The following is a 27,130-nucleotide window of genomic DNA, read 5'->3' as shown; positions in this document are numbered from 1 at the left end:
GGCTTTAAGTCAGGGGTCTCAAACTGGCGGCCACATGCGGCCCCCCCACTTAATATCATGTTATAATGAAAACATGGCCCACGACCTCACCATCTTTTAAACAGTGTGTAGCTGAGGCACAGCTGACAGTGAGGTGATAGAATATAACATATGTATGCTAGCAATGTTTTTTATAATAGTAATAAGACATTTGGTCATAATTATCCCATTATTAAATGTATCATATACAACATTGAGTTACATATACACTATCCCGAAACGGCTCCTGGTACGAATTTTAGTTACAGTTGTCCACACTATTATTTATGTAACTTAAAATAAATGTCTGTTTATGATAATACATTCATTTTGCATAATAAATAGTATTAAGTATAATAGATGCACATTGGCCCCCAGGTCATTTGAGGAGTTAGCTCCCGTCTCACGCCAAATCGCACCCGACTAAACACTACAACACGTCTCTCTGCTTTTAAAGGGCATCACACACACATGCACGCACAATAAAGCACACTTGAGACAATCAAATTTTCAAAGTTTTTTTTTGTTCAGTTTGGTTTCAAAATAAAGATCACACAATTGTTTAGAGACAATCTACAACAGGAGTTACAAAAAATAGTTGCCCAGGCAATAAGCATACACAGGTTCTGTTAACTATACACATATGGTTACAGGTGTGCTCGTAGTAAATATACACAAGGCTGCTCCAAATATACACCGCGCTGTGGCGGGCTGCCTTTCTCACCCAAAAGAACATGGACAGTATGATACAGCACTTACAGCACTAGAGAAATGCCAAAAAACACAAGAATATCCTCTGTACAATCCATGGGTTTACCCCCTGAAAACTGTCATGGATAACTGAGGGCTTTGGGGAGTTTAAATGAGTAAAAGTTACTTCTCCCACCCGGCCAGCATACCTATACAACATGACACATTTCATGGGGTAATGCATTCTTTATAAAAAAGATCTTAAAAAAAAAAAAGGACAAAAAAAACAAACGACCTTCAACACAAATCTGAAAACACCAAGTCTAACAGAACTTGTCCGATTGGGAGTCAGTGGGAGATTGACGTCTTAAGTTAAGCAGTGACAAGATAAAGATAAAACCAAGCGTGGCGAATCTTTGTACAAGTACTACGCTGTATAGAAAGGGCTTTTCAAAACCAAAATTTGATATTACAATTTACAATATACAACAACTCATATGTCACAACCAAGGAGGTGAGAATATACACTGAAATGCACAGGGATTTTTTTTTCTAACATTTTTTTCCAGGGTGAGCTTTTTTTTTCTTCTTCTTTTTTTTTTTCCTTCTCATACCAAAAAGGGTGGTAAAGCACTTTTACATTACAAGGGTTTACAAATGTACAATTATACAGTCAGAAGTATGTGGTCACTACTAGGATACATTATAGATACAGATTCAACATCAAAAACCAGAAAAAACTACAAAGTTTTATATATATATATTTATATATATATGCAAAGGTCTACACCAAGTATACACGTTATATTTATAGAAGCAAGACCAGAAAAACGAATCTCCCATGCTAAATGATCTGTGTCTGCTGGTTAGCTGATGGCGTGTGTGTGTATTCGTCTATGATTCTGTGAAGTCAGACAAATTAAATACTCGTTTCATCTCATAGTGGTAAATAGCTAGGATGGGAGGAGGAGGAGGGGGTTTGAGGGGGGACACTAGGATTGAGGATGCAGCAGTAGCAAAAAGTCATGTGATTTTTTTTTTCCTTCTTCAGTTTTTCAGAAACGATGACCAGGAGAAAAATAAAATAAAAAGAAAGAATGAAGGGGAGCGATGAATTGAACACGTCTCCCCCCTCTGTTCTCTCCCCCCCCCCCCTCGCAGTCCTTCCTATTTCCACGGCGGGCTCAGGAGGAAGAGCAACAAAATCTAAGGCTGGGCTTCTCCAAGAGGGTCATGGTGGTGATTCACGTCCGTTCAGTGGGCACGACGCCACCTGACACGGACTGCATTAGGCAGATGAAGTGCAGAAGAGTGGGTGAGGGGGGGCGGGGTCATATCAGGTGGTGGGCATTACTTCAAGCCAAGGAAGGGGAGGGGGGGGGGGGGGAGAAGGAGAGGGATGGGGGGAACAACTGGTCTACATGATGCCGTTAGGTGGGCCGCACAGAGGACCCAGGTCAACGCCGTTCTTCATGTAGTACTTTTCCAGCTTGGCCAGGATGTGTTTTCCATAGGTGTACTTCCTCAGAGTGGAGATGTGGGGCCGTATCTGCAGAGAAAACAACACACACACACACACACGTTTGACATTTTCACAACACTGCTCAAACATGCCGTGTTTGGATTTGCCAAACAGCAAACACGCCGTAATCAATAATCACTCGAGCTTCAGTAAACTTCTAGGTCATTGCCTTGGAAACCACCGACACCAGTGACTTCATACGGCAGGTGAATGTGAGCAACACGAGTGGCACTTTTCACTGATAAAACATGAAATCAGGAATAAGTGTAATATTTTTTCGGATAATAGATAATATGATGCTCTCCACTCTGTCCTTATTGCCTGGTTTGGTGCAGTGTGCACATCATTTAGTGAGAAGGTCAACATCGCTAATCGTCAGCTTAGCGAAGGCGTCTGCTCTTCATTTCCTCTAATAGTCAGTCAGGAATACATTACTGACAATGACCATTTTCTTTTTTGTTAAAAAAGAAGAAAAAAGCACATCAGTAAAAAGCAACTAGTGCACTCAGAGTCTCTTTTATCTGGGAAAATACAAGTGTCAGGGGTTTTGGCACATCCCTAAATAGAACAAGTATCCTCAAAATGAATCAAGAAATATTCGCTCAGCAGTTCAACTATAGGTGAAATAGTTTTATTGACACTTTATAAAAAGAAAAGGGACCATAAGTGTATGGTGTGTTAGTTAATATTGATGTCAAAGGCAATCAGTCAATCAGTACATAAGATAACCCGTTATCCTACCTTGTGCATCACGATCTTGCGCTGGGTGGGCTCAGCTACGTCGATCATCTTCTGCACCACGTAGTTGGCGTACTGGTCCTTCATCATAGTGTATAAGGCACTGTGGGGGCCCTCGGTCAGGCTGCACACTTCATCTATCAGTACTGCACGTTCAGCCCGTGACGCGTGGGTCACGCACTTCTCCACCACGTTACTGGACAAATAGGAAGAGGAAGAGGACGGGCATTAACGTTGGATGAAATGAAAGATAAATCAAAACTTATGTCTGGCTATAGCCGAGAAGGAAAATTATTTTATTTTTTTTCAAAAGGAGGAAATTAAAGACTGAAACTTGGTCTTTGTGTGTTAGTTCTGGGTTTTACCTTGCAAATTTGTGCTGGCTAAGTCCCAGTACGTTCCCTCTGATCTCAGCCACGATCTTGCTCTTATCCTCAGCTCGGCCGTGCTCCAAAACGTGCTGGATCACATAGTTGCCGTACTGGTCCTAAAATCAAACAAACCACACAGTCACACTCGAAAGAAACGTGAGGACGACAGCTGGTGCCGCTGACGTCACGACAAACACGACCGAGTTTGAAAATGCGGAGGCTCAGAGAAGGGCTTTATATAAACCAATCTGAGCTGTGATTAGTCTGGGGAAAAGAAAAAAAACACAAGACAGCAGTGAATGCTCGGTGTGCGTTACCTGCACTAGCTGCTCCGTGTGTTGGTGAAGCTCCTCTAGTATAGGCAGCGTCTGTTCAGGAAGGCAGTGTTCGAGAATGCGCTGGATGACTCGGCAGCCATAAGGGTGAGTGGAGAGGGCAAATACCTGAAAACATGTTATTTAGCCATAGTTAGTCTTTTATATCTGCAGGCAAAAGGAAAAAAAGAGAGGCACAAAACTTTTCCCCTCAAATGACGCAGAGAGGCTTCAAGCACCAAATGATTATAGGCAGGCTTTCACTCACCCAGCCCTCCCCTGCAGGGAAGGTGAAAACTAATTCCAAGCCTGCTTTCAGATACACAATCAAATCTGAGCCACTGAGTGAAAAACATCTCATTGCATAATATGGAAATGTGCGAGAAGAGAAACACGCACAAGTGAGATTCACTGTCAAAACATCCTGACACTAAGCTTAAAAGTGAATCTGTTTTTGTTTGCGTTGGACAAATAGGTGCATGCCTGATCACACCAAATCTTTCTCTTAACAGTTTATGCTAATGTAACATTTAGCTGGTGCAGAGGAGATGGCTGCAGCCACTGGGCCAAGGTCTCTGTTGCTGTGGTAACATTGCCGGTGCCTGGAGAGGACTGACGAGGTACTTTGGCGGTGACAATATGTTTGCTGCCTCCAGGCAGCGACAGCGCGTGTGTGTGTGTGCGTGTTTGTGTGGATGTCAGCCATGCAATGGCAGGCTTCGGTGACTGAATGTGGAAATGTTGCATGTGTGGGCGCTCAGAGTGGGACCCACCTGTCCCTTGAAGGCGTCTATGATGAAGTGCAGGGCATGAGGCTGAACACACTCGATACACTTCTGCACCACGTGGTTACCATTCTGGTCCTTCACACACTTCAACACATGGCCATCCAGCTCGCGCACCATCTCGCTCTGAGAGGAGGAGGAAGAAGAAGGAGATGAGGAAGAGAGCAGAGTGTGAGGGAGGTGGAATCAGCAGGGGGGCATGTAATTGTGTGAGAGAAAAATCAAATATTGCCCGAAAGCATTTTCCAAAACTTTCCATTTTTCACTGCGGCTCATAGGCCAACGAATAAACACTGAGCTTTCAACAGCTACACTGAAGCAATATATTGAGCTCCATTAAGGAGACAGGGACACTTGTCAGTCTCACAAACTCTCCTTTTCAAGAAAGCACTGCATTCACAGCCAAATTATTGTGTGTTGCTATTCAGCTGGATTTATCTTGACACCTGCAGTTCACCATTTGCATATAAACTGTGGTATCATTAGCCTCATTCATCGTCGATGATGGAGTGCCTGCGAGGAACCTGCTGCTACGCACAGCAGCTGTAAAATAAAGCCCATAATGTAGACGAAAAATGCAATTTCAGCATGAGAGGCACACCTCTATTGATACGGTATTCTGCTGTGATCCTTGAGCAACACACATATTTCTGAGTGAATTATGGGCACATTATCATGTGATATTAAATTGGAACATCAAGGTGTTTTTCTTCACAATCTCGATTGTAAATCAAATATTGATTGAAATGATGTCGGTAATGTCGACCTTCGAAAGCAAAAGGTGGAATCGAGGATTTAAAACGCCCCTTAGTGTGACGTCCTGCAGGCGTGCCAGAAGGGGGGGAAATGTGTAGCACGACTACACATGACCTCCTCCCGCTAACATGAAGCTGCTGCCAACTAGAAGTAACCACGGCAACTGTTGATTTGGGCGACACATCGACTGAACTTGAACCCCCTTCCTGCTTCCCTGAAATCACTGGTGTGCAAATATTGTGTTCCCCGTGAGTTTTGTCAACAAACAACAGAAATCCACTGTGTAAACTATGTTATGAGTGTGTAGCAAAGCACAGGACACATCCACAAGCATCGTAAGGATGTAGAGATAACTCCGTTACCACAGGCAACTTTTCTGTCCTCATTTAGAGCAAATCTTCCTCAAAATTCATCTCACGCTCAAGTGATAATGAGCCCTATATATGTGTTCGTTAAAAACAAACATCAAATTGAATCGAGGATTTGTGACTCGTTTAAGGTAATTGGACGGTGAAGGTTCCGTCTCTTTTAAAAAAACACTTGCACTGTCCAATAACGACGAGTGTACTTACAATGACCTGCTGGTCTGAGGGGATGAACTCCAGAGCTTTCTGAATGACCCTGCAGCCGTACATCTGCAAGGCCAGAGACAGCACGTGACCTCTGATCCTCTCCGCCAGAGCCAGCTTCTGGTCCAGGCTGCCAAACTGAAATGCACAAATAAAGCCATTTAAATCCACTAATAACACTTTCACACAGGTCACAAAGATCATAAAAGGAGATGCAGTCCCAAGACGACGGCACTGATGCGCACCTCGAAAAACTTCTGGATGACATAATTTCCAAAGACATCCACCATCAGCTGGTAGGCAGCCTGCAGTATTTCACTGAAGACAAGCTGACGCTCGGCTGAACTGGCTCGCTCCAATTTCAACTGAATAAACCTTAGAGAGACAGAGAGGATAAGCTTTGCATGAATGTCAGATATCATGTTTATCAACTCCCACACACACTTTGTACACTCATTTTGTTATTCTTTTGCAAGGTCTATGAAAAAGTGCACCGACTGCCCTGCTTCGAATCAACAGAGCCAAAGATATAAACATATGAGAGAGCGATAGAGATACAGTTGTAATAAGACGCAGAGAAATGCTCTGTTTTTAACCGGAGGGAACCGTCTGGGAAAAAAGAAGATGGAAGTTCAGAGAGGAGAAAAAAACAGGAGGGACTTGAAGGAACCAAGCAGCCTGTGAGGTGAAGTGATGAATGCTAGGCAGAGCAGAGATTAAACAAAAAAAAAGGATAGAGATGCTGAAGAAACCAAGTCAAGGAAATGTCTGGAATTCACAGCCTGGAAAGGCTGTGCTGGTTCAACCAGGGCAGACCCAGAAACCAGGAGGCCAGAGCAGCCTCCTCCAGGGCCCCTGCTCTCATCCATCTGGTGAGAGATCAATTATTTAAAAAAAGAAAGCCCAACTATTTTCAGACACTTCATGAAGAGGCCTTCATGTGTTCATTGTGTCAAAGAATCAAGACCTAAGATCTAAGTGAGAATGATTAAGAAACAGTATAGTTTCAGAATATAAGTGTCATTTTTTGGACACAGTCACCTAATATTTAGCTTGTTCATGTTGTGTGTCATCATAAAAGATGTGTGTACTTTGAAACTGGGTTTAAAAAAAAAACTTTTACAGGATTACTCATCAGGCTTTCTATGCAGTTGAAACGTCTTGATATGGCTCTCGAGCTTCCTCGGAACGAGCTGGGCTTTGTCACCATAAACACTGATGTTCAGAGGAGCCAAAAGCTCCACTGCAGCTACAACACAGCAAGACGACGTCGGTAAACAAGAAAGACAGCCTCCTCTCTCTGTTGTGCAGCGGCACAACACAGGCTTTTATCTACAAAAAGGAGTGGATGCATTGAAATGGTTTGTCGGGTTGGGATTGAATGGGAACAAGTGGAATCAGATGAGTCATCATCATGTGTGTATGTGCAGAGGCTTCTAGTCCTCCGAGAGGCTCGTCATGGGGTTTAAATTTGGAATTGACTTGGCGGGAAGTGATTTTTGTTTGTCTAATTTCTTCTTCAATATCCTGTGTAGGCGGGACTGATACGTGCTCGTCTGTACCTGCTGCCGTGCTGGTCCTGACTGAACTCCATGATGTGGCCAGCAATGTCTCTGAGCTGAAGGTTGGGATAGCGGTTGTTTCTGAAGTCCTCGAGCAGGCGGCTGCGGCCTGAGGGCATCACGTCCGACATGCCGTAGCGTAGCCGTGACGACGGGAACAGCTGGCTGCTGGGTGAGAAGAGGGAGGAGCCTGAACTTGCAGCACTGCGGTACTTGGCCTCTGCCCCTGGAGCAGCAGAAATGAAGCGCCCACTACCATTGGTCAGGCCTCCTGTGGAGTCAGAACAAAGTCACTGAAGTTGAAAATAAGGCTCAAGTGAAAAGGAAAAAAAGCATTGAACCCGTTTCATCAAAACTCTCCTTCGGTGCCTCTGTGTTTGTTTCCAAAAGACCATTTCATAGACTTTGAAATAAGCAGCCCATACTGTAGATCAAACAGAGCCATTCATCATCCCTACATCACAACTGGCCAAAAATGAATATGGATGTAATTGCCTATGTCACGTTGTTGGCGAGGTGATTAATCTTGCTTAGATGGAAACACTTGGCAACGCTTCTCGTGCTGCGTGGATTAAAGCGAGGTTAAACTGCATAAAACGGTTAAAAACTTAGACACATACGGATAGTGTCCAAAAACACCTCCAGTGAAACAAGAGTGAGCAAACTTTTCTATACAGATATAGTAGGAGTGATGTCTGTGAGGGGAGTCATCTCTCCAAAAAGTTTGAATAATTCCCCCTAGATTTGATCATTATTAATTTAAAAATAATTGATATATATTTCATGTAGGCTCATTATACAAGATGTTTTTAAGAGTGATACAAATTGACTCGTTGCTTGATTGTAAATTAACAGTTATTCTCACAACTAGTCATTTATATGACATGGAATAAGGCTTTGATGATTACATGTAGGATTCAGATGCATAACTTAAGCAGAGAGAGAGCCGAGCGGAGATTGTGCAACATGTCAATTTGACTTCTGACACTTTCACATGAATCCGATTCCATTTTTTACACCCTCACAAGACTCCATCTGTCACATTCACTGTTTTCAGGACAATGGCTCGTCAGCTGAGAGACTTTAAATACACAAATAATGTTCCGATGCCTATAATGTTTTTGCTAAGTATGGGATTGAGGGAAAAACTTATGAATTATTACTTTAGCATAAAGTTGCGACATAAAATGTGAAACAAACTGCATACTTCTTCCAAATGCACTGCAGAACAGCTGCTATGAGCAGAGTCACATGAAGTGATGAGGATCAAATCCAGCCAAGTGTTTTAGCACACATGCTCCAGTGAAAGCAATACTTCCTCAAAGGCTGTCTCTGAGCGGATGTACTTCCACACTCTTAGTGGCTATTTTCTGTAAACTCATACTGACATAAGTGTGGCACCATGCAGTGCAGTCTGAGTACTCAGATGGTGCACTCAAAATGGTCAGTTCAGAGTGAAATGTGCGACACTTCCCCCTCTCAGTGGGCGTCATCTTGGCGATAGAGTGGAAGCAGAGAGACCATCAATTTACTTAAACACTCGTTATTTACATGTCATGTTTTACGTGACATGCAAAGTACTGTAGAACATGCATTTTAAGTGAAGTAGGTATAGTAGCCATTATTTTCAGTCAGCACACAACAGCTGCATTTATTTGAGAGAACCTTGCCCTGGCAACTTTCTCCCACCATGCCAGTGTGTATACTTGTGTGTGAACAGAATATGAATGTAAAATGCTCTATCTGATTATTTCAAGGTTTATGATACTGCTCATGTTCAAAATCCAACAAACACTAAAATTCACACCACAATTCACACAAATTAACATTTTAGACTTATTGTATCTACACTTAAAACTGGGACAATAAATACAAACAGGTTAAAGTCAGGACACTGAAGCACTTTCTATGAATATCATGATATTTTTGTTTTTAGCTCGACTGCAGAACAAAAACACAGCACTGGATGGCAGCACTGTCCAAAACATGAAGCTAAGCTGTTGAAGAAATCAAATAAGTGACACCGCAAACTTAGGTCAAAAACCTAAATTTTTTTTTAAAAATGTCACATTTTATGGAAGGTTTTGCCACTTGTTGTGGCAAGATATACAATGTCACAGAAGACTTGATTATATTGACAGCTGAGGAAATCAGAGCTCAGTTTATGTTGCTAATAACAATCCTCAAACTATTTTAGCTTGGAAAATGTAAGGTAGTAGTTTGTTTACTGTCATTTCTACATCTTTCCAAGTCATTAAAGTTGATGCTTGAAACCATCAATCATGGAAACGACAAGAACCAACTTAAGTCTCAGATGGTAATCAATTCCTCAAATAAATGTTTCATAAATCTGTCTGCTTTCATTTTTTTGGATATGAAAAATCTTTATTTGTGACAATAATTTATTACAGGCTAGATTGCCAACATCTACTTATGTTATTTAAAGAAAACTGTAAATATGGACAAAATGTGAGACTACACAAAATCAATGGTAATTATTTTCTCTTCAATCTGTCATCAATGTACACTTCACGTTTACACAACTGATCCAAATATATCAATATTTTAAAAATATAGATTAGTAATTTATACTATAGCTACAAACCAGTCATGCTAAACTTTAATCTACATTTACTGAACCACTCTTGTATGTAAACACCTTGTTTACTCTTGGGTTTGACAAAACTGCACCACACTCCATAGAGTCAACTCAAAAAGCACTTACCAAGATTGAGGTTGGACGAGGAGCTGTGATTGGACAGGGAGGGTGGGGGTGTGAGGGAATGGGAGGGCCCCTGGTTTGGCAGAGGCATGCCTACAGGGCCAGGGGAAGGACTGAAGCCCAAGGTGCCATTGTAGAAGCCTCCATGACCAATTGGGGTGAGGCTGGATGGCGTGCGTTTGTACAGCTCATTGTTGCCCGTCAGGGAGTCCCGTCTGGACCCACTGCCGCCACTTGAGTTGGCCACTAGAGGGAGTCAAACACAAAAAGTAAGTAGATGCATTCTGAGGAATTGTAAAATATTAATCAAGTAAATAAACTCCAAGTCATTCAGAACGCTCTTTACTGGCTCTCAGTAAAACAGAGGGTAGATCTTAAAGTTAACATTTTTTACTGTTATTAATTATTGTTTGCATTTCAATATTTTACTCTCGCCTTCTCTTTGTTTTTATCTTGAGCACATCGAGTCTACAACCTGGTGTAGGAAACGTGCTATGTGAATTATCCAATTGGCTTTTGGTTTGTTCAGCTATCAACAGTGAACTTGCACAGAAGGCTATTCTGTACCTGCAGTGCCGAAGCCTCCCAGTGTGGCCCCCAGTGTGGCACCGAGGGAGGAGGAGTTGGGCTGGCTGAAGCCCAAGGAGGCAGACCCGGGCCCAGGTTGGCCAGAGCCTTGTGAGAAAAGAGAGGAGCTCTGAGAGGAGCTGCTGAGGGAGGAGGATCCGTAGAAGGAGCTTCCTCCTAGAGCACCACCAGGGCCACCCTGCTGCTGAGCCTGCTGGGATGTCATGGTACGGAACGGACCGTTGGCCCCACCACCAAGACCACCATTGGCACCACCTGCTGACGCCGCTGCAGCTGCAACTGAGAGACGACAACGTTCAGTGAGGGGAGTAATCGCAAGGTCTGTCTATGCAATGTTCTGGTGTGTAAATCACATTTGGCGATCACAGAGCCATACATTTTTGGAACGGTGTGACCGACAGACATGTCAGACTAAATCGTTGTAACAAAACTGATGAAAGTGATGACTTTAAGAAAAAGAGGTCAAAAAGGACATGCTGGACTGCCAAACGGAGAACTTGATGTTACTTCATATCTGCTCAATACTTCAGAGCATTCTGTACTCTGCATGGTCAACATCACTGATGTGACAGAGAACAGAGAAGGCAGAAACCATCCGATTGTCGTTCACTTTGTTCACAGTGTAAAACAATACATTCTCCAAGTTTGTCGGATCAGGTTATAATTGTGCTTTGTGCAGTCTGTCATCAGCATGAGTCCTTTTACTGGAGTTGAATCACAACATAATGGTGTACTCAGGTAGATGTCATTTTTAAGTTAATAATCAAACACTTCGACATGACTTAATACTGATCACACTGATTCAAGGAAACTCATTATGAAAAAAGCCTAGACTCAAAGGTACATTCTCATACTGGTTTAATTGCACCTTCTATTTAGCTAGAACATGTTTAAGATCAGATTGTGCAATCCTTACTTTAAATGCATGGAACTACTTGCCAGCAGCAGAAAATTAAAAACCTAGGCGGCGTAGACTCTTCTGAACATGGCCTTTACATGAATTACTGTTACCTGCTTGTGCTGCAGAAGGAGATATGATGACAGAGGCAGGGGCCATGAGGCGGACAGGGCCACTCCTAGCTCCAGTGTTGACCACCAAGGCTCCTGTCTGGTCATAGTAGGCAGCAGGAGCCAGAACTGGATACCCTGAAAGAAAGACAAAAAAAGAGGAATGTTAAAGAGGAGAGTCCAAGCAATGCTTCCCCTAGTTTAATATTGTGCATATGGGAGTTGTGTGCTATTTTAGCTCAATATCAGCACCAGGTTTATAGGCAATGCTGCTACAATAGCAGTCATAATTGGGTTTGTTGGGAGTTTTGCCAAAGTAATAAAAAACAGTTTACAGAGCACTATTCTCACCAGGGACTCCTGCTGCTAACCCCTGCCCGAAGGCAAGGGCTGAGTTGACTGCTGCTGCTGCAACAAGCTGGTCATTCTGCTGACCCTGTTGACCTTGGCTGGGGGTCAGAGGTCTCTGGTTGCCTCCAGCGCGCATAACCTTTACAAATGCACAGGGACAAAAACTGTCATAACATCCACAAATATGCAAAGCAGATAGGATCTAGTGTACTTAAGAGATGGGACTTTATTATGCATGGCTCCAGTAGATAATGCCCCGACACACAGCGCAGCAAGTAATAAATCATCAGGATAACAGAACACCCTTAAGCATCAGCATGTGTAAAAACCGACTGACCTGCTGTTGGTTCTGCTGGCCCTGGTTTGCTGCCTGCTGATTGGCCGAGTTGTTGGCTGCAGCAGCTTGCTGCTGGAAAAGGTTGGCAGGATAAACCCCCCAGGGGGTCACACCATAGTACTGGGGAGGCATCACCGCTGGACCTAAACACAAACAAACGTGCAAAAATACTGGTGAGCTGGGACCAGCAGGAAAAACACTAAAATCAGACTTCTACATAAACTAAAGTGAATTTTTAAACAGCAATTTCATTATTCCACATAATGCGAATGGGAGTCAAATTACTACTGCATGTATATGCTCAGTTGGACTCAAGCTGGACAAGACACATACCACAGTTCAACACCCGGCTTCAACTTGGAAATAGAAGAGGTGGGTACACAGAAGACAACAGTGACAAGAACATGGCAGACTTCTGTGTTTTTGGACTGACAAGACCACTTTAACACTTTATTTACAGAAGACCACAATCCTGCTCTGAGTGTGCATGTACCACTGATGGAGAAAAAGAGGGGAGGCCTGCTGCTAAACCAGCACTCCGTTTGTGTCAAGGTCAAAATGTTGCTTTTCCCTCATGTTTGTTGAACAAGAAGTTTGATACCTGTGCATGCATATTATTCTGTAGACACTGAAAAATGGCAAGTCAGACATTGGTCACCACTAACAATGTACAGTTCAGTGTGGCACAGTCTGGAACGGTAAGGGGCGAGGCTTGCATTTTGACTGAGATAAGTACTTTTACATCAAGCAGCTCTTGATGTAAATATGTCAAACTTCGTATATGAGAATAATCAGTACATTTGCCTCGATTTTCATGGGATATTTACACCGATCACAAGGGAGGGCCATATCTGTCGCCCAGTCAGGCTGGTCTAGCACCACCCTAACGATACCACTTTACTCTGGAACCCAGAGGAAAGGATGCCAAAGAATAGAATGGTTAAGGCCAGTTATTTTGGTACCATTCCTAATGGAAAGGCAGAAAACAAGAATTGTGCCTTCCACTTGTGGAAATAAGGCTCCTTCAGCTGACAAACCCCAGAGTCTCACAACAGAAAATTTTGCTGAATTTAACTTAAGGATTTTTAAACACTTAGAAGGAGAGTATTCCAATTTAATGACATAGCACATGTACAGCTCAACTGTAGATGGAAACATTCTGACTGTTTTTAAACGCTTCATATTTCTATTACAAAATGTTGACTTACCAAGTGTGGCTGCTGCTGCTAGGCCGGCTGCGTAGGGGTCTGTCCCAGGTGGTGCAGCACTGATGATGTAAGGATTGGGCACAAATGCCGGGGCCAGACCTGGTGAAACAGAGGAATTGGGTTATCCAGGGCCAAAGTAGTTCTTTTTATACAATAACAAACTATAGGAGTGACGTGTCAACACATGAGAACTGCGTTAGTAAATCCATTTTACACCAAGTCCAGATTTCAGTCCTTTAAGGTTGGTGCAAATATCAATACGAGATTCAGCATTATTGACCTTTAAGTAAATTGTATGTGTAACACATTAGGAACATACATGTCCCACTTTGGTGCAATATATCAGCTCAGGGTGCGTTCAAACTTAATAGTCTACTTCCTTGGTCTGCACCAGATGGAATTTCAATTATTTCGGTTCACCACCTCCATAGGTAAGTCAGCCAATTTAGCTGAACAGAGTGCCACAAAACCAAGCAACTCCCCACGACCGACAATTTATGGTAAGCCAGCAGCTTTGCTCAGCTTCATTCCCCTTGGGATGATGACACTTTGTTAAATGTGCTAGTTTACCTGCGGAGAAGGAAGACTTTGGACATGTCAGACACAGTGAACGGAAGCAGGGCTCTCATTTCCTTCCATCACTGGCTCTCTTCTATGGGTCTTCCTTCTCCTCAGTCGTGGATTTTGGTGAGAACACTGAGTCTGTAGCCATAAATACTGTGCAATCCAGAGAGATGTGTGGATGGGGTTCATCTCCAGAGTTTACTTGCAAGCCATTTGAGAGCAAACCCAAGTTTGATCCGCTTCAGGTCTCAAACTAGTGTTTGCACCTAGCAAAATGAACCGTACTAAGGGGGTAACACACCAGAAGGACCAGGGTTCGATTCAACCACATTAAACAAGGCTGGTGTGAACGCACCCCAAGTTGTAACTCGTTCAATTCTGTTTTTTTTTAATTACTGAAGATAATAATAAGGGAGTATGTAGTGATCCTTCACATTACCATTAGACTAATAAGTATGTTATTGATTTGATTAGTTCAAAATTCACATGCAGTTTTCCTGCTTATTCGACTGCATCTCAAAACACAGAGGCTTACCAATGTGAGACTGCTGCGCTGCCGCCAAGGCATACTGCTGCTGCTGGGCTGCTGTTAACTGCTGCACCGCTAATGCATTGTTTCTCTGAAACAGCTGAATAAAACAACAAAACAAAAAAAACTGTAAAATAATTTAAATGTCAGTGGAAACTATCGTTTCCCTCAGATCAACAGTGGAGTTTACACCACTCTTACCTGCTGCTGGTTAGTATAATCAAACAGACCCACAGTGGGTGCAGAGTCCATGGGCATCTGGGAGTTGTAGTCAAATTGAAGCGGCTCCATAACTGACTCCATGGGGTCCATGGTGACCCCACCCTGTTCCACACCAGTGAAGTCCTCAGGGGGTTTGGGGCCTCCACCACCTCCCAGGGGTGTCAGACCTTCAGGCCCTACACCACCAGGACCCCCAAGCAGATCGCCCTCAGGGCCAGGGGGTGGCATGTTGCCAGGGGGACGACTGTAGGATGATGAGACAGAAGTTGTCATATTCAGATGCGAAGGATGTGTGTTGGGCAAAGATAATATCTTTACCAATATTTTTATTTTGCGCGAGTGTGTCCCTCTGTCAAAAAGTCATACCCAAACTCTTTGACATCCACATCAAGGCCATTCTGCACAGGCAGTCCGTTGGGGTTGATGACGTCACTGATGACATCTGCTTCATTTTCTGTCAATTCCTTGAGTTTCTCTGCCTCAAATGTCGCTTTTGGCTTCTCCCTCTTCTCCTCCTCCACCTCCCCATCCCTCTGCCCCTGTGTGAAGAGTAGGAGAGAGAAAAATGTCACAGATAAAGTGAAAAACAGATTAAGACGTGCTCAACACCACTGTCATCGACGTTAGACACAAAATGACAGAGTGGGGAGGGAACGGCTGACATGAGCATAAAGAGAAACAACACTTGACAACCCGACAACCACTGGCTGACGAGGGACAAACGGTGAGAAGAATCACAGCTTAGGTGTACGGATGGTTCCTCGAGTCGAGTCGAGTCGAGATCGCTAACGTCATGCAGATTATAGGAATTCAAAATGTGTAATACATGAATGACAATGCAGTGTGACATTACAGAAGGATGAGAAACACTTACATATGGTCCTTTTCGAAGGCAGGAATCCAGTTTGTCCGCTGGTGAGGAGGAAAGGACGTACTCCACCATACTGACTCCCAAACCTCCACTCTCGGAGCGCGGTGACATCACTGAGCCTACCCCAACTTCACCTCCGCCATGGAAACCCTGGCCTGGTCGACGAGACACCATGATTGGCTGAGACACCGAGTGATCTTCAATGAGAAAACATGGAGTTAAAAACTGTTGGTAAGACTACGTGGTCCACAAAAAAATTTGAGCATGAGACTGATAACATTGACACATTTTACCTTTAACAGGGCATAATACCTATATTTCCTGGTTTCAATCAGGTTCTGGGCTCAGTCTCTCCAATGAAGGACAATCTTAACGCTTGAGCATAGCAAGACATTTTGGACAATGATATACTTCCAATTTTGTGTATTGAGGAAGGCCCGCTTCTATTCCAACGTTTGTACCCCAGTGCAAAATACAAGGATTATAAAAGACATGATTTGACAGGTTGGGTGTGGAAGAATTTGAGTGGCCTGGTGAGCCCTTTTGGGATGAAATGGAACAGATATTGTGTCACATGGCGAAGCAACTGCATTTTAAGCTATATGTTTCAAGTCATTGAAATCAAGATTAACTGGGAGTATTCACTTTAAAGTGTTTTTAAAAAAAATGAAAATTGTTTTCTTTGAATTTCAATCAGGAGCTAAATTCAATCTTTATCAGGCGCTTATTGTAAATGATTAATATTGACTGACGTTTTTAAAAATGTAACCTTATTAGCCATACAACCTAGCCCTGATGTAATGTATAGCTGTGAAGTTGCATTGATGATGATTATACGAGTATCTAAAACAGAAGTGGCCACTGTCTCTTTCCTTGTCTCTGGATTCATGAATCTCCATCTGAGAAAACTTAATTTGAATCAGAATAATTCCATGGAATGCTTTGAAATATGAAAGTACGCATCAGCAGAGTAGCCAAATGCTGATTACATGTCTACAGTTTCATTGAAATTTTGTCTGACTTCTACTATTTACCAATCAAAATCCAACAAGTCTGGAGGTTCACAATCATCCATCTTCACCAGTTTGGATATATCCTGCTGACTTTATCTAAACCTCTGAAGATAAAGTCAATGAAATAGCCATCTAAAAAATACCAGAAGCATTTCATTCAACAAACAAGCCCGTTTTGACTGAATTTCCGCATAGAAATGAACTGATTAACAAGAACTTCAGGGTGATTTTATTTTAACATCAGCCTTAGAATTCTCACTGGAATCTAAATATATTCATTTTCAAACCCAAGGTGGTATAATGTCCTGGTGGTTTCTTGACGTACTAATAAAATGTCACCATATCGCTTACAAAAGATAAAATTGGTGCATACCTGAGGCCCCCCATGCACTGTCCCTCCACTGGTCCAGGAAGATTCCCTTTGGTCCGTCTTTCCCAGAGTCATCCGTCTCCCAGAACTTTTTACCAGTTAGCAGCTGCTGCAGAGACAGGGCGAGAGAGTAAAAATGGGGGCAAGAGGAAAAATAGTCACAAGGATTAAGCGAGGACACGGCAGGAAAAATGATGGATACATAACTTGTTCAATTCCATAACTGAACATGAGGGAAATCTTGACCATAGCTGCACTATTAGAAAACACATACACACAGTTGAGCTTAAAATACAAAGAAAAGACGTGTGTGACCTGATGAACATCAGGACTTTTTTCAACAACCCATAAATTATTGAAGGCATTGGTCCAACATTAACAGAGTTACTGAGTGCAGAATGTCTTTATTACATGCCAACAGCCAGTCCAACCAGTTTGCATTAAAAAGCGCCTCGTCCTCATTTTACAGAGCTTTCTATTCTAGAAAAACAATGTCAGCAAGTTTATGCTACACCTTTCACCAAGCAACTGAGCCACTCATTTAATCCCTGTTATTTTAATTTTACTCTTGTCGGTTAAGGCTGTTCCAAATGCTTGGACGCTCAGACTGTTGCCATGGTTACCAACATACTAATGAGTGTTTGAACCCTTTGTTTTTATGTTTTTTCTTCAGCCAGGTGTCCGAATAAGAGGCAGAGTTTTCTGTGACACGTTAACAAACTTCATACAATCGTCAATCATTTTGAATAAACCGGATTTATTTTATGTTTTTGCTGTCACACACTGCGAGTCACTTTGATTGCAAGTCACTACAAACATTAACCCTAATGTCTCACCTCTCCCATCGCACGTCCTTCCAAAGCCAGAGCCTGAAAGTCGTGGTTCAACTCATCCATGGAACGAACCTTTAGACAGAAAGACAAGTGAGACATGAGAAATAAGACACCGCCCCTCCGTGACTCACTCTCAACCACTTTGATTACCTGTGTTAAACTGCAATTACCTTCACTGATGATTTGCTCAAAACATTTAAGCAGGTGTTAAGTTCTTTTTATATTCAATAGCTGCCAATTATCAAGTATTTTAACACTTAAAAACTTGCTTCCCGTGTCAGACCACATACTTAACAGATAATGGTGTCACTATGTTTAAAGGTATGTTTATAAGTTTACATAAAAATGGGAGATGTATTCCAAGCAATACTGCTCCTTTTAATTCAAAACAAAAACTTGCATTTGCATATCTCTTAGCTGGACAAACCATACCATTAGATATTTTCTCAAACTTGAGAAAATAAAATACACATTAAAAGACTCGGGGGAGAAATTTCCCCATATTTGGCAACCTTTCACAACTCATTTTAATCTCCAGCACCGATTGCTCTGACTAATTCCATTGTGTATCTGTCATTTGATTTCTTATTTTATGTATTTTTATCTTTCCTCAAACCATGTAGCCTTGATCTGTAATAGCGCTTCGTGATCTCCATTTGGTCACATTTTACCATTTAACAGTGTGTGTATCTTTATACTGTGTGGGGGTATTATCAGTATTATAAATGTGTTACCTGTGTTCTGCCTCTATGCAGCCATTTCTTATGACTTTATTGTTCATTTCACGTGCAGTAGTTATTTTAATCTTTTATTGCACACGTTTATTGCAAGCCACAAAACACAAAGCATGTTATTGCAGTGATATGTTGTAAATGTACCCCTAATTGCAATAAAAAGATTAATCAAACAAAAGAGAGAGAGAGAGGTTCAGTGCTGCACCAGTGTCTGTATTGTGCAACAGCAGCAAATACATACCTGGCTGTCATGGATGTTGTCTCCAGTGGGCCAGCGATGTTTGCCCGGCTGTTCACCGTGCTGCCGCTGGAAGAAATAATCTACCATGGCATCATCTTGGGAACGTCCAGCACCCGCCACACCCTTAGAGACAAACACACACATGCACATTATCCTGAAATTACCGGCAACAGTAACAAGCAGACTGTATCGGAGCAACAACTGGAGACATGGAGATATACTGTATTTACATACAAGATATACAGACAGACTGCAGGATGTTAACATTTAAAACTATGTTCAAAATCAAATAACTTTTGTCAGTCACTGTGCTCTGACCTGTTCTTCCATATCTACTAGTGTTCCGTCTGCTCAAAATAATCATATGTTTCTGTAAAGGCACAGAAAACAATCAAACATCACATGTTTAAACCTTACAGCAACATGTTACAAACTGTATCCAAATTTATCACTTGTACTTTCATAAATCAACACACTGCAGGTTGACGTATATTCGCAACCACATCCTCTCTTGTCCAAACAGGAGGCAGCAATTCTTTTCAATGGAAAAGCCTGTGCTGACTTCCCGTCTCACCCATTTCAATGGCAAAAACAAAATAACCCTCAAGACGCCATCATAAAAAAAACCAGTCAACATGAAGTGGAAACAAGTGGGCTTAGTCATTTACTGTACACGCAAAACATACACAAGAGAGACCGCTAACCAAGCTGTCATTCTATCAAGCCAAATTATTATTTATCAGATCCAGTTTTCTTTCTGAGGTTAGTCGAGAAAAATGCTAACCTTGTTATCAAGCAATTACATTTCACTGATTAAGCTACTGTGGTTTATTCAATCCAGAGTACAGATACTTTTCTATGCAACTACTGTCTTGAGAGTGAAGTAGAAAGATTTCACTGTTCAGGACTAAACTACAATTAGTTGTATTACTCATTTTACAGTAGCATGGCGTAAGCCTACCTAACAATCAGTATGTTTTCAGGCCCAGCCAGGTCTATGCTGTTCAGTTGGACTGTTGCCCTTGTGCCAATATAGAAAAACAAGTGAGGAATCGATTAATTGAATGACATGTGTCCACCTCTGGTTACTAAGGGGCAAAACACCTACATTCAGCTTGTAAGGATTAGGTGTTAGGATCCGGTTTAGCATGCAGCTAGTTGTTAGCATGTCAGGCATGGGTTTAAACAATATGAAATTCTTTAAGCTGATATCCGTCTCCTCGTCAGTCCAAAAAAAGTAGCAGTCTGAATTTCATCACGCTTTTGTCAAAGTTATTCTTCAGTGTACCAACATAAAACGACCTCCTGACAATGTCAGACAAACAATCACCTTAAAAAACAGACCATTAGCAGCAGCAGTCAATATTCTTTGACAAAGAAGCCTCTCACATCTGCAGTTTTTTTTTGCTTTGTCCTGAATCAGCAGTGGGAAAAAGGGCTTCTTATTCTGATTTTATGTCATGTGTTTGTGACGCAAACTGCAAATTAAAATTCAGAATAGTTATATTTAAACCAGCTGCTTTGAACCCAGTCAACAGAGATTCCATGTGACAAAACAAGACAACAAGACACTCAGCAGTCAGTACATTTCTCAGCACAGTTGCGCTGTCACTATACTATGCCACTTAATTGGACGACTGTCCTTTTCCCAATATACAAGCACTTATCACAGTTAAACCTGAAACAAATGATCGCCGATTTCTTACAGCTTAAATATCGAATTAATATACTCCAAATCACACAGTTGATAAGTGAAAGAGGTTTACAATTCATTATAAACGCTAGTATTGACAGGGGTTGAAATTAACCCTTTTAGCACCATAATAATAGATATATTTATATACTTTCCGGGGCAGATCGAATGATTAAAATTGCACAAAGTAACGGTAATTTAAAATACACATGTGCCGCGGTGTCACCGGTGATCCCCGTGGTTGTAAAAGCATGTCAAAGCAGCTTCACTTGTAATTCAACTCGATTCAATTAATTTAGCGCTCGCTAAGCTAGCTTCTTCCATGATTTTACAACTGATACGTACGACAAAAACGTATTATGTACTTGCATCGTAGTCTGGTGGTTAATTAATCAATGAGCATGTGATTTAAAAATATCTACGAGATATCAACATTATTTGTAAACTCACTTCTCTGTGGTACGTGATGATACATCGGCTCCGGGGTGTCGGCGTTTAACGTGTCCGTGAATCACCGTAGTGCTACGATGGAACGAGCATTTAACGTGTATCGCTGGTTTATTTTCAGTGAAATGTTCCCAAACTTTGGAAACTTTAAGTCAGAGTTTACGAGACTCTTCGTCTGTTTCCGCCATAATTTGTGAGTTCTTCTCTGCTTCTTTGCGGGATGTAAACAGCAAGCAACGCTGCCCCCAGCACATCCTGTAGCTAGTTCTGGATAGCTTGAGTGTGCGTTTGGTCGTGTTCGTTTATACTGCAGTTACAACCGAGCTTGAAGCGGCCGGTGTGTGATTTACAATAACAATAACACGACGCATCGACGCTTAAATGTTATCGTCGACATATTTTTGTAGTCGACGTAATGGTTGCAGCCCTACTCCATAGGCTGAAGCCACTCTACAGGTTGCAAGTATGGTTGCTACTTAGTTATGAGGGAGGGACTGCGTTTGTTCCTGCAACCAAACCTGCTTTGTCTATTTTTTTTTAATGAAGTGGAGTGATTATCGGACGTGCTGTTGAAAGTTTTTTCTAATGATATCTTATTCTTCTGGTGTCTATGGGTGCTTTCACACCTACAGCATTTGGTGTGCACCAACCGGTCCGAGACGAGGTCTTTATCTGCTCTACTTTGGTACGATTCCTCTGGTGTGAAAGCAACCAAACCAAATGGGACTAAACAGTATAGTTTAATGCATTATGGGTATGAAATGAGATACGGGATTACACCGAATTTCCACCGGGCACGTCAGGGCTGCGGTTTTGCACCGTCCTCTGCCCAGCGTCCCCCACCGAGTGACTTGCGAGCCAGTTATATTCATTGAGCCAGTTATCAGCTCCGGTGACTCGCCCGGTAGAAATCGGGCGAGTTAGTCTGGTTCCTGTGCCGTTGGTCTTTGCGGTCAATTTTGGTCCATTTAGAAATCTGCATGTGTGAAAGCAAACCGTACCCACGTCCGCTTGCTACATTTTTCTGACTAGTGCGGACCAAAGCAATCAAACTATAGGTGTGAAAGCGCCCTATCACTGACATTTTCCTCAGGATGATCACACCTATACGGGAATGAATGAAGGTGTAAATGTGCTGGCTATTACCTGCTGGCTGGGGGGTGTGGCTTGAGGGGTCTGCCCCGTTGGAGGGGCATGTCCTCCGCTGCTCAGCACCACGGGCATGCTGGGGGATGTAGTTCTATGGTGGGGGCTGAAGGAATCCTGCCAGAGCACTGCTTTCCTCTTCAACACACACACACTGCTCATTCCACCACAGCCTGTCCAAAGAGAAATACATTGGTGAGTAAAAGTTAAAGATAACTATCTATTTTGGTTTAAAAATTACTTTGACAAAAAAAGCCCTTAAAAAAAGACAAACAATTCACAAAACTGGGGGAAACCATTTCATAGCAATCACGTATTGTGTCTTAAAGGTTGTTTGCAGCCCTAACCAGCAATTAAAATGATAGCTATAATTATTTTCAAAGAAAAATGGCGGTGATAGAAATTTGCCTGATTTTACTATTCCAAAGTTGTTTATTGTCAGCGCTGCTCATCTAAAAGTACTTACTTTTATGCTTTGATACATGTGTACATCATACTCATTTAAATATGGGCCAATATCTGTGTGAAAGGGACAGGACCTCCCAGCAGGATTAACAAAATATGCTAAAACACATCAAATATTGTAGTTTGTGCTAAGTTTTCATGGTTAACTACACTCAGCTGCCGGTTTATTTGGTACACCTTGTTAAAATGCCATCCAATATAGCACTACTATAAAATATCACCTTCACAGACAAACTAAACCTTCCGACTGTTTCTAATACTATTCAATTTGAATCTCTGTAAGAACGCATAACAAAAAAAACAAACACTTGAGCATAACTAGAAACTACAGCCTAAAAAAATAATCATTAAACTGAAACCACATTTCTGAATAGTGAAATAATGTTTTTCATTTTGAAGTCATTAAGGTGGGATTACATGAAGGTAGGATTTAATCAGAGCCTGGTGTATTCATTTTCAACAGGTGTAGCAAATAAAACATAACCCAAGTGTATGTGATACAGTGTAAAGTTTATAGTGAACAGGATTCTTGTAACGCTGGCTGTACCTAAAAACGTCACGGCAGTGAAGGGGCTTTTCGCCTCGTCACCAATAGGTCACTGTACCAGCAGTTATCATTCAGCTAAAAACAATCTGATGTTAACTGGTTTAATATGTAGTTTGTCTACAGACCAGAATATTCCTCTGCAACAAGGCACCAATCAAAAATAATTAAATGTAAACATAATCTATTAACTCTAAAACCCCAAAACATATGACAAATGTATAGAGAGTTAAATAAAGGACAGTGCTTGCACAATCATAATCACGAGGTCCAACATTCACCCCTTTATCCTCTGCATGAGGGTGGCTGGTGCCAATCCCAGCTGAAATTGGGCGAAAGGTAGGGTACACCCTGGACAGGTCGCCAAGCTATCGCAGGGCGCAGACATAGCCCGATAATCTTAAACCATATTTCCATCATCTACCACTTCATCCTCCACATGTGGGTCGCGAGGCCACTGGTGCCAAACCCAGCTGACATACAGCAAAAGACTGAAAGGAAACCGGACGCAAACACGGGGAGAACATGCAAACTGCAGCAAGGCAACTGCGCTAACCACTAACTAGACCTGAGATCAACAGCTACAGATAAGGACTAGATAACCACTTTGACATGAACAAGGCTGGAGGAAAGACAAAAAAGGCAATGTGAAACAAGTGCCCCAAAGCAGTCACTAATTTTAATGCATGAAGTTTACTGCCATATTATGTAAGAGGGAAAAAAATGCAAAGGAGCTTTAGAGTCAGATGTTAAATTGGAAACAAACAATTCTGTTCAAATCAGTGTTTTTGTGTATAAAACCACGTGGATTTTTTAAAAATATAATGTAATGCAAGATGGAAAATAATATACAGTGATACGATTTTGCGATAAATTTCATATTGTATCCAAAAACAAGTATCATCAGGATTGAGTACATCAGTCCTCATATCGACGCATCAAGCATTTTTAATCAATACCCAGTCTGAGACATGGCTGTATATCACTGCCCCAGGTCATATTCAGTTTACACCAGTGCACACTCATTTGCCAGTTTATTTAGTATACTCGGCTGAAACCAGTGTGACATTGTGCAACAATACTGTAATAAACGTCACCATCTTGTTAAAGAAAGGTGTTTATTCAATTGATGGCTGCTGTGGTCTGTCTGCGGTGCAGCTGCTGAGATGTACTGAACCATGCTGCGATTTCTAGATGCAAATACATCTTCACAGTGATGTAATAACACTACAACACTACTAAACCTCCACATTGATTGTACACCAGAGGGAAAAAAATAACGACATTAAACTGAATAACTTAATGACACTTAGCGAGCCGGTGAGGACGATATGCAGGTGTGTATGAAAAAATTGGAAAAACATGCGGTAACAGTGAATATATATAATTTATCACAAATATGGCTAGAGCTGAAACGATTAATTGATTACTAAATTAATCGCCAACTACTTTGATAATCGATAATTCGGTTTGAAGCTTTTTTCATTATTAAAACAAGATTTCTGATTGATTTAGCTTCTTAACAGTGAATATTTTCTTGGTTTCTTTGCTCCACATAAAGAAATCATTAAAACTGAACCATTTTGGTTTGTGAACAAAACAAGACTTTCGAGAACATCATAATTTCCAGCTTTGACAAACACTGATCAACGCTTTTTAACATTTTATGAACCAACATGGACCCCAGTCAGTGAGTAACCTATGCAGATGCTGACACTTTTTATACATGATTTCCATTCCAACAAGCATTTTGTGTTTTTGGCAAGTTATTTTAAACATGAGGAGCAAACATTTACATTTACTGCAATGCCCGTATATCTTTTGACATACGAATATTGCACCAATGTTACATTTACAACAGTTTGTGCAATCGTAGTTTAAACATTTATATCTCATTCCTGATAAACCCAATAAACGTGCAATGTGTACAACCCAAACTGTTTGACGATGACAGGTCAGCAGTGTGCACACTGGTGGTTTCTAGCAGTCATAAGAATATAATTTGTATTTTACAGCCTCCTTTACTTAAGCAACACATTCTAATCTATGCTAAAAATGACCAGCTTCACATTCGTGTCCCCATCAGTCATGTGGACACTGGGCCATAGAGTAATTACCTTAGCAAGGAAAGTCCATCTGATTGAATGTTCACACACATGCAGCTGAAACCACTGTGCAACACACCCCCTCCATAAAGACTAAGCACGAGCTGACCGGCTCCACTGTTCCAGCAGATAAACACAAAACCATCTTACAGCTGATCATTCACACACGTCCGATTTCCTCCTCCACTCTTCATTGAGCAGGAAGGATTCGTTGGATATTTATTCATTCGACACGGCACGAAATCAGGTAGAGAAACACCCGGAAATCCACGACCGTGTGGCCATTCCCCAGAGCGAAGCGCACACGCTTGTTATGCTACAAGTTTAAGTCAGCACCCGGAAACGGACAACCCTGCTCCATGACCGAACCGAGTTAATCATTATTCAATACCGGTGATCAATCCACCGCATACCAGGCACAAACAGGGGTGTGACAACGCGAGCAGGCAACCTGCAGAGCTAGCGGGAGACCGCGTTAGGTGTCTCAGCATATATACACACACACACACACACGCAACCGTATATTTCAACCCCGGCAGACATGACACTTCGACACGAAACTAAATGTGCGGATGCTCCGCGAGAGAAGGATCGTGACAATTACGCGGCGGTTTTACATCTTCATGCATGAACATCCACTCACGCCAGGACTGTGGGGTCTGTTACTGAGGGTTCACTGCCCGTGTCTACCAACAATAACACGGCCTCCCAATACAAGCAGAGCCCGGGCGAACCTGTAGCCAAACATGGACAACACATAGTGATTTAGACGGTCCAAAACATCACCGTAGTCATAAAATTGTTCACCCGGAGGTCTGTGGGCGCCTGCCGACTCTGCATTACCACCGTTCCCCCTGACGCGAATGCTAACAAAGGCCCGAGTGCTGTCTGTCTGGAGCGGAAGACCGACACAACGGGAGGAAGGAGGCAGGCAGCAGAAAGGGAGGCAGTCGCTTCAGCCTCACAAAATACCCCAATTTCACCCATCCAAGAGACCCCGAGAGCAGCAATACGGGCACCGATAAAGGCACAAACAGCACACCGTACAACCGGGGCTGCCGAATAAACCCTACTCACCGGCGGAGAGGGTGGATGGTCGCGGATTTTGGCCCCAGTTTCTCTCTGACACCCCAGGATTTCACTCCGACAACATGGCGGCTCGACGGAGGAGCAGGAGGCGAGAGCGCTGCATGACGGGAAGAGATGAGGGAGCGCGTGCGGTTCATTGCGCCAACCGGGAGGAGGAGGAGGGAGGAGAGGGGGGAGGAGGAGGAGGAGGAGGGACAGTCAAACCGGACCGGTCTCTTTGTTATGTGTGTGTTTGTAATGTCGATTGTGTTCTTACCTTGTTGTTCAGTGTCCCTTCTGACAACGTGTGTCCGCTGCTGCTCTGTACAGTTGTGCGGGGCGACAGACATCAGTCAAACGAGTACATAAACACATGGAATAAATAAACTGTCGCACCTCATTACAAATAATATATAATAATAATAATAATAATTTATTTTCCGTTATCTTTTAACTTGAGAGACAGAATAGTGTCATTACAGTTGGACGACAACTCAGGTCATCAGACAGCTTTGATCTCACTCCAGGACAAAACCCAGCAGAATGAGGCGTGTGACGGTCACATTATTATCATTATTGTTATTATTATTATCAGGAATAACTGTAATACAAAACTATCGTGTTAGTAACGATGAGTAAAACGTCATTGTAAGCCAATCAGAGGCAGAGATGGGCGGGAACACAAACACACACACACAGCAATGATGACGTCTTAAACTGGAACACATTACTTTGATCACATTGAG

General features: G+C 42.3%; 1 protein-coding gene across 2 annotated transcripts; it reads right to left on the bottom strand.

The window, feature by feature from the left end:
* Positions 1 to 522: 522 nt before the first annotated feature.
* On the bottom strand, positions 523 to 26,495 carry pum1 (pumilio RNA-binding family member 1). 2 transcript variants are annotated; one of them, XM_083899388.1, is made up of 23 exons: positions 26,394 to 26,495; positions 22,203 to 22,375; positions 18,917 to 19,039; positions 17,945 to 18,013; positions 17,112 to 17,217; positions 15,729 to 15,922; positions 15,221 to 15,393; positions 14,834 to 15,098; positions 14,639 to 14,732; positions 13,540 to 13,638; positions 12,332 to 12,474; positions 11,995 to 12,133; positions 11,647 to 11,781; positions 10,615 to 10,914; positions 10,051 to 10,293; positions 7,326 to 7,596; positions 6,009 to 6,138; positions 5,767 to 5,901; positions 4,427 to 4,564; positions 3,657 to 3,782; positions 3,334 to 3,455; positions 2,972 to 3,164; positions 523 to 2,257 (listed from the first exon to the last, which is right to left on the bottom strand). In XM_083899388.1, the coding sequence occupies exons 2-23, from the start codon at positions 22,362 to 22,364 to the stop codon at positions 2,126 to 2,128; spliced, it is 3,492 nt and encodes a 1,163-aa protein (XP_083755514.1). In that variant the 5' UTR covers positions 22,365 to 22,375; positions 26,394 to 26,495; the 3' UTR covers positions 523 to 2,125. The 2 variants fall into 2 exon arrangements, with proteins under 2 accessions (XP_083755514.1, XP_083755515.1); XM_083899389.1 differs by having other exon boundaries at positions 17,112 to 17,214.
* Positions 26,496 to 27,130: the final 635 nt, after the last annotated feature.

Source organism: Microchirus variegatus (assembly GCF_963457635.1).
Source record: "Microchirus variegatus genome assembly, chromosome: 13".
Taxonomy (NCBI): domain Eukaryota; kingdom Metazoa; phylum Chordata; class Actinopteri; order Pleuronectiformes; family Soleidae; genus Microchirus; species Microchirus variegatus.
Note: the sequence above shows the minus strand (reverse complement) of the source record. Positions and strands in the feature narration are given on the sequence as shown.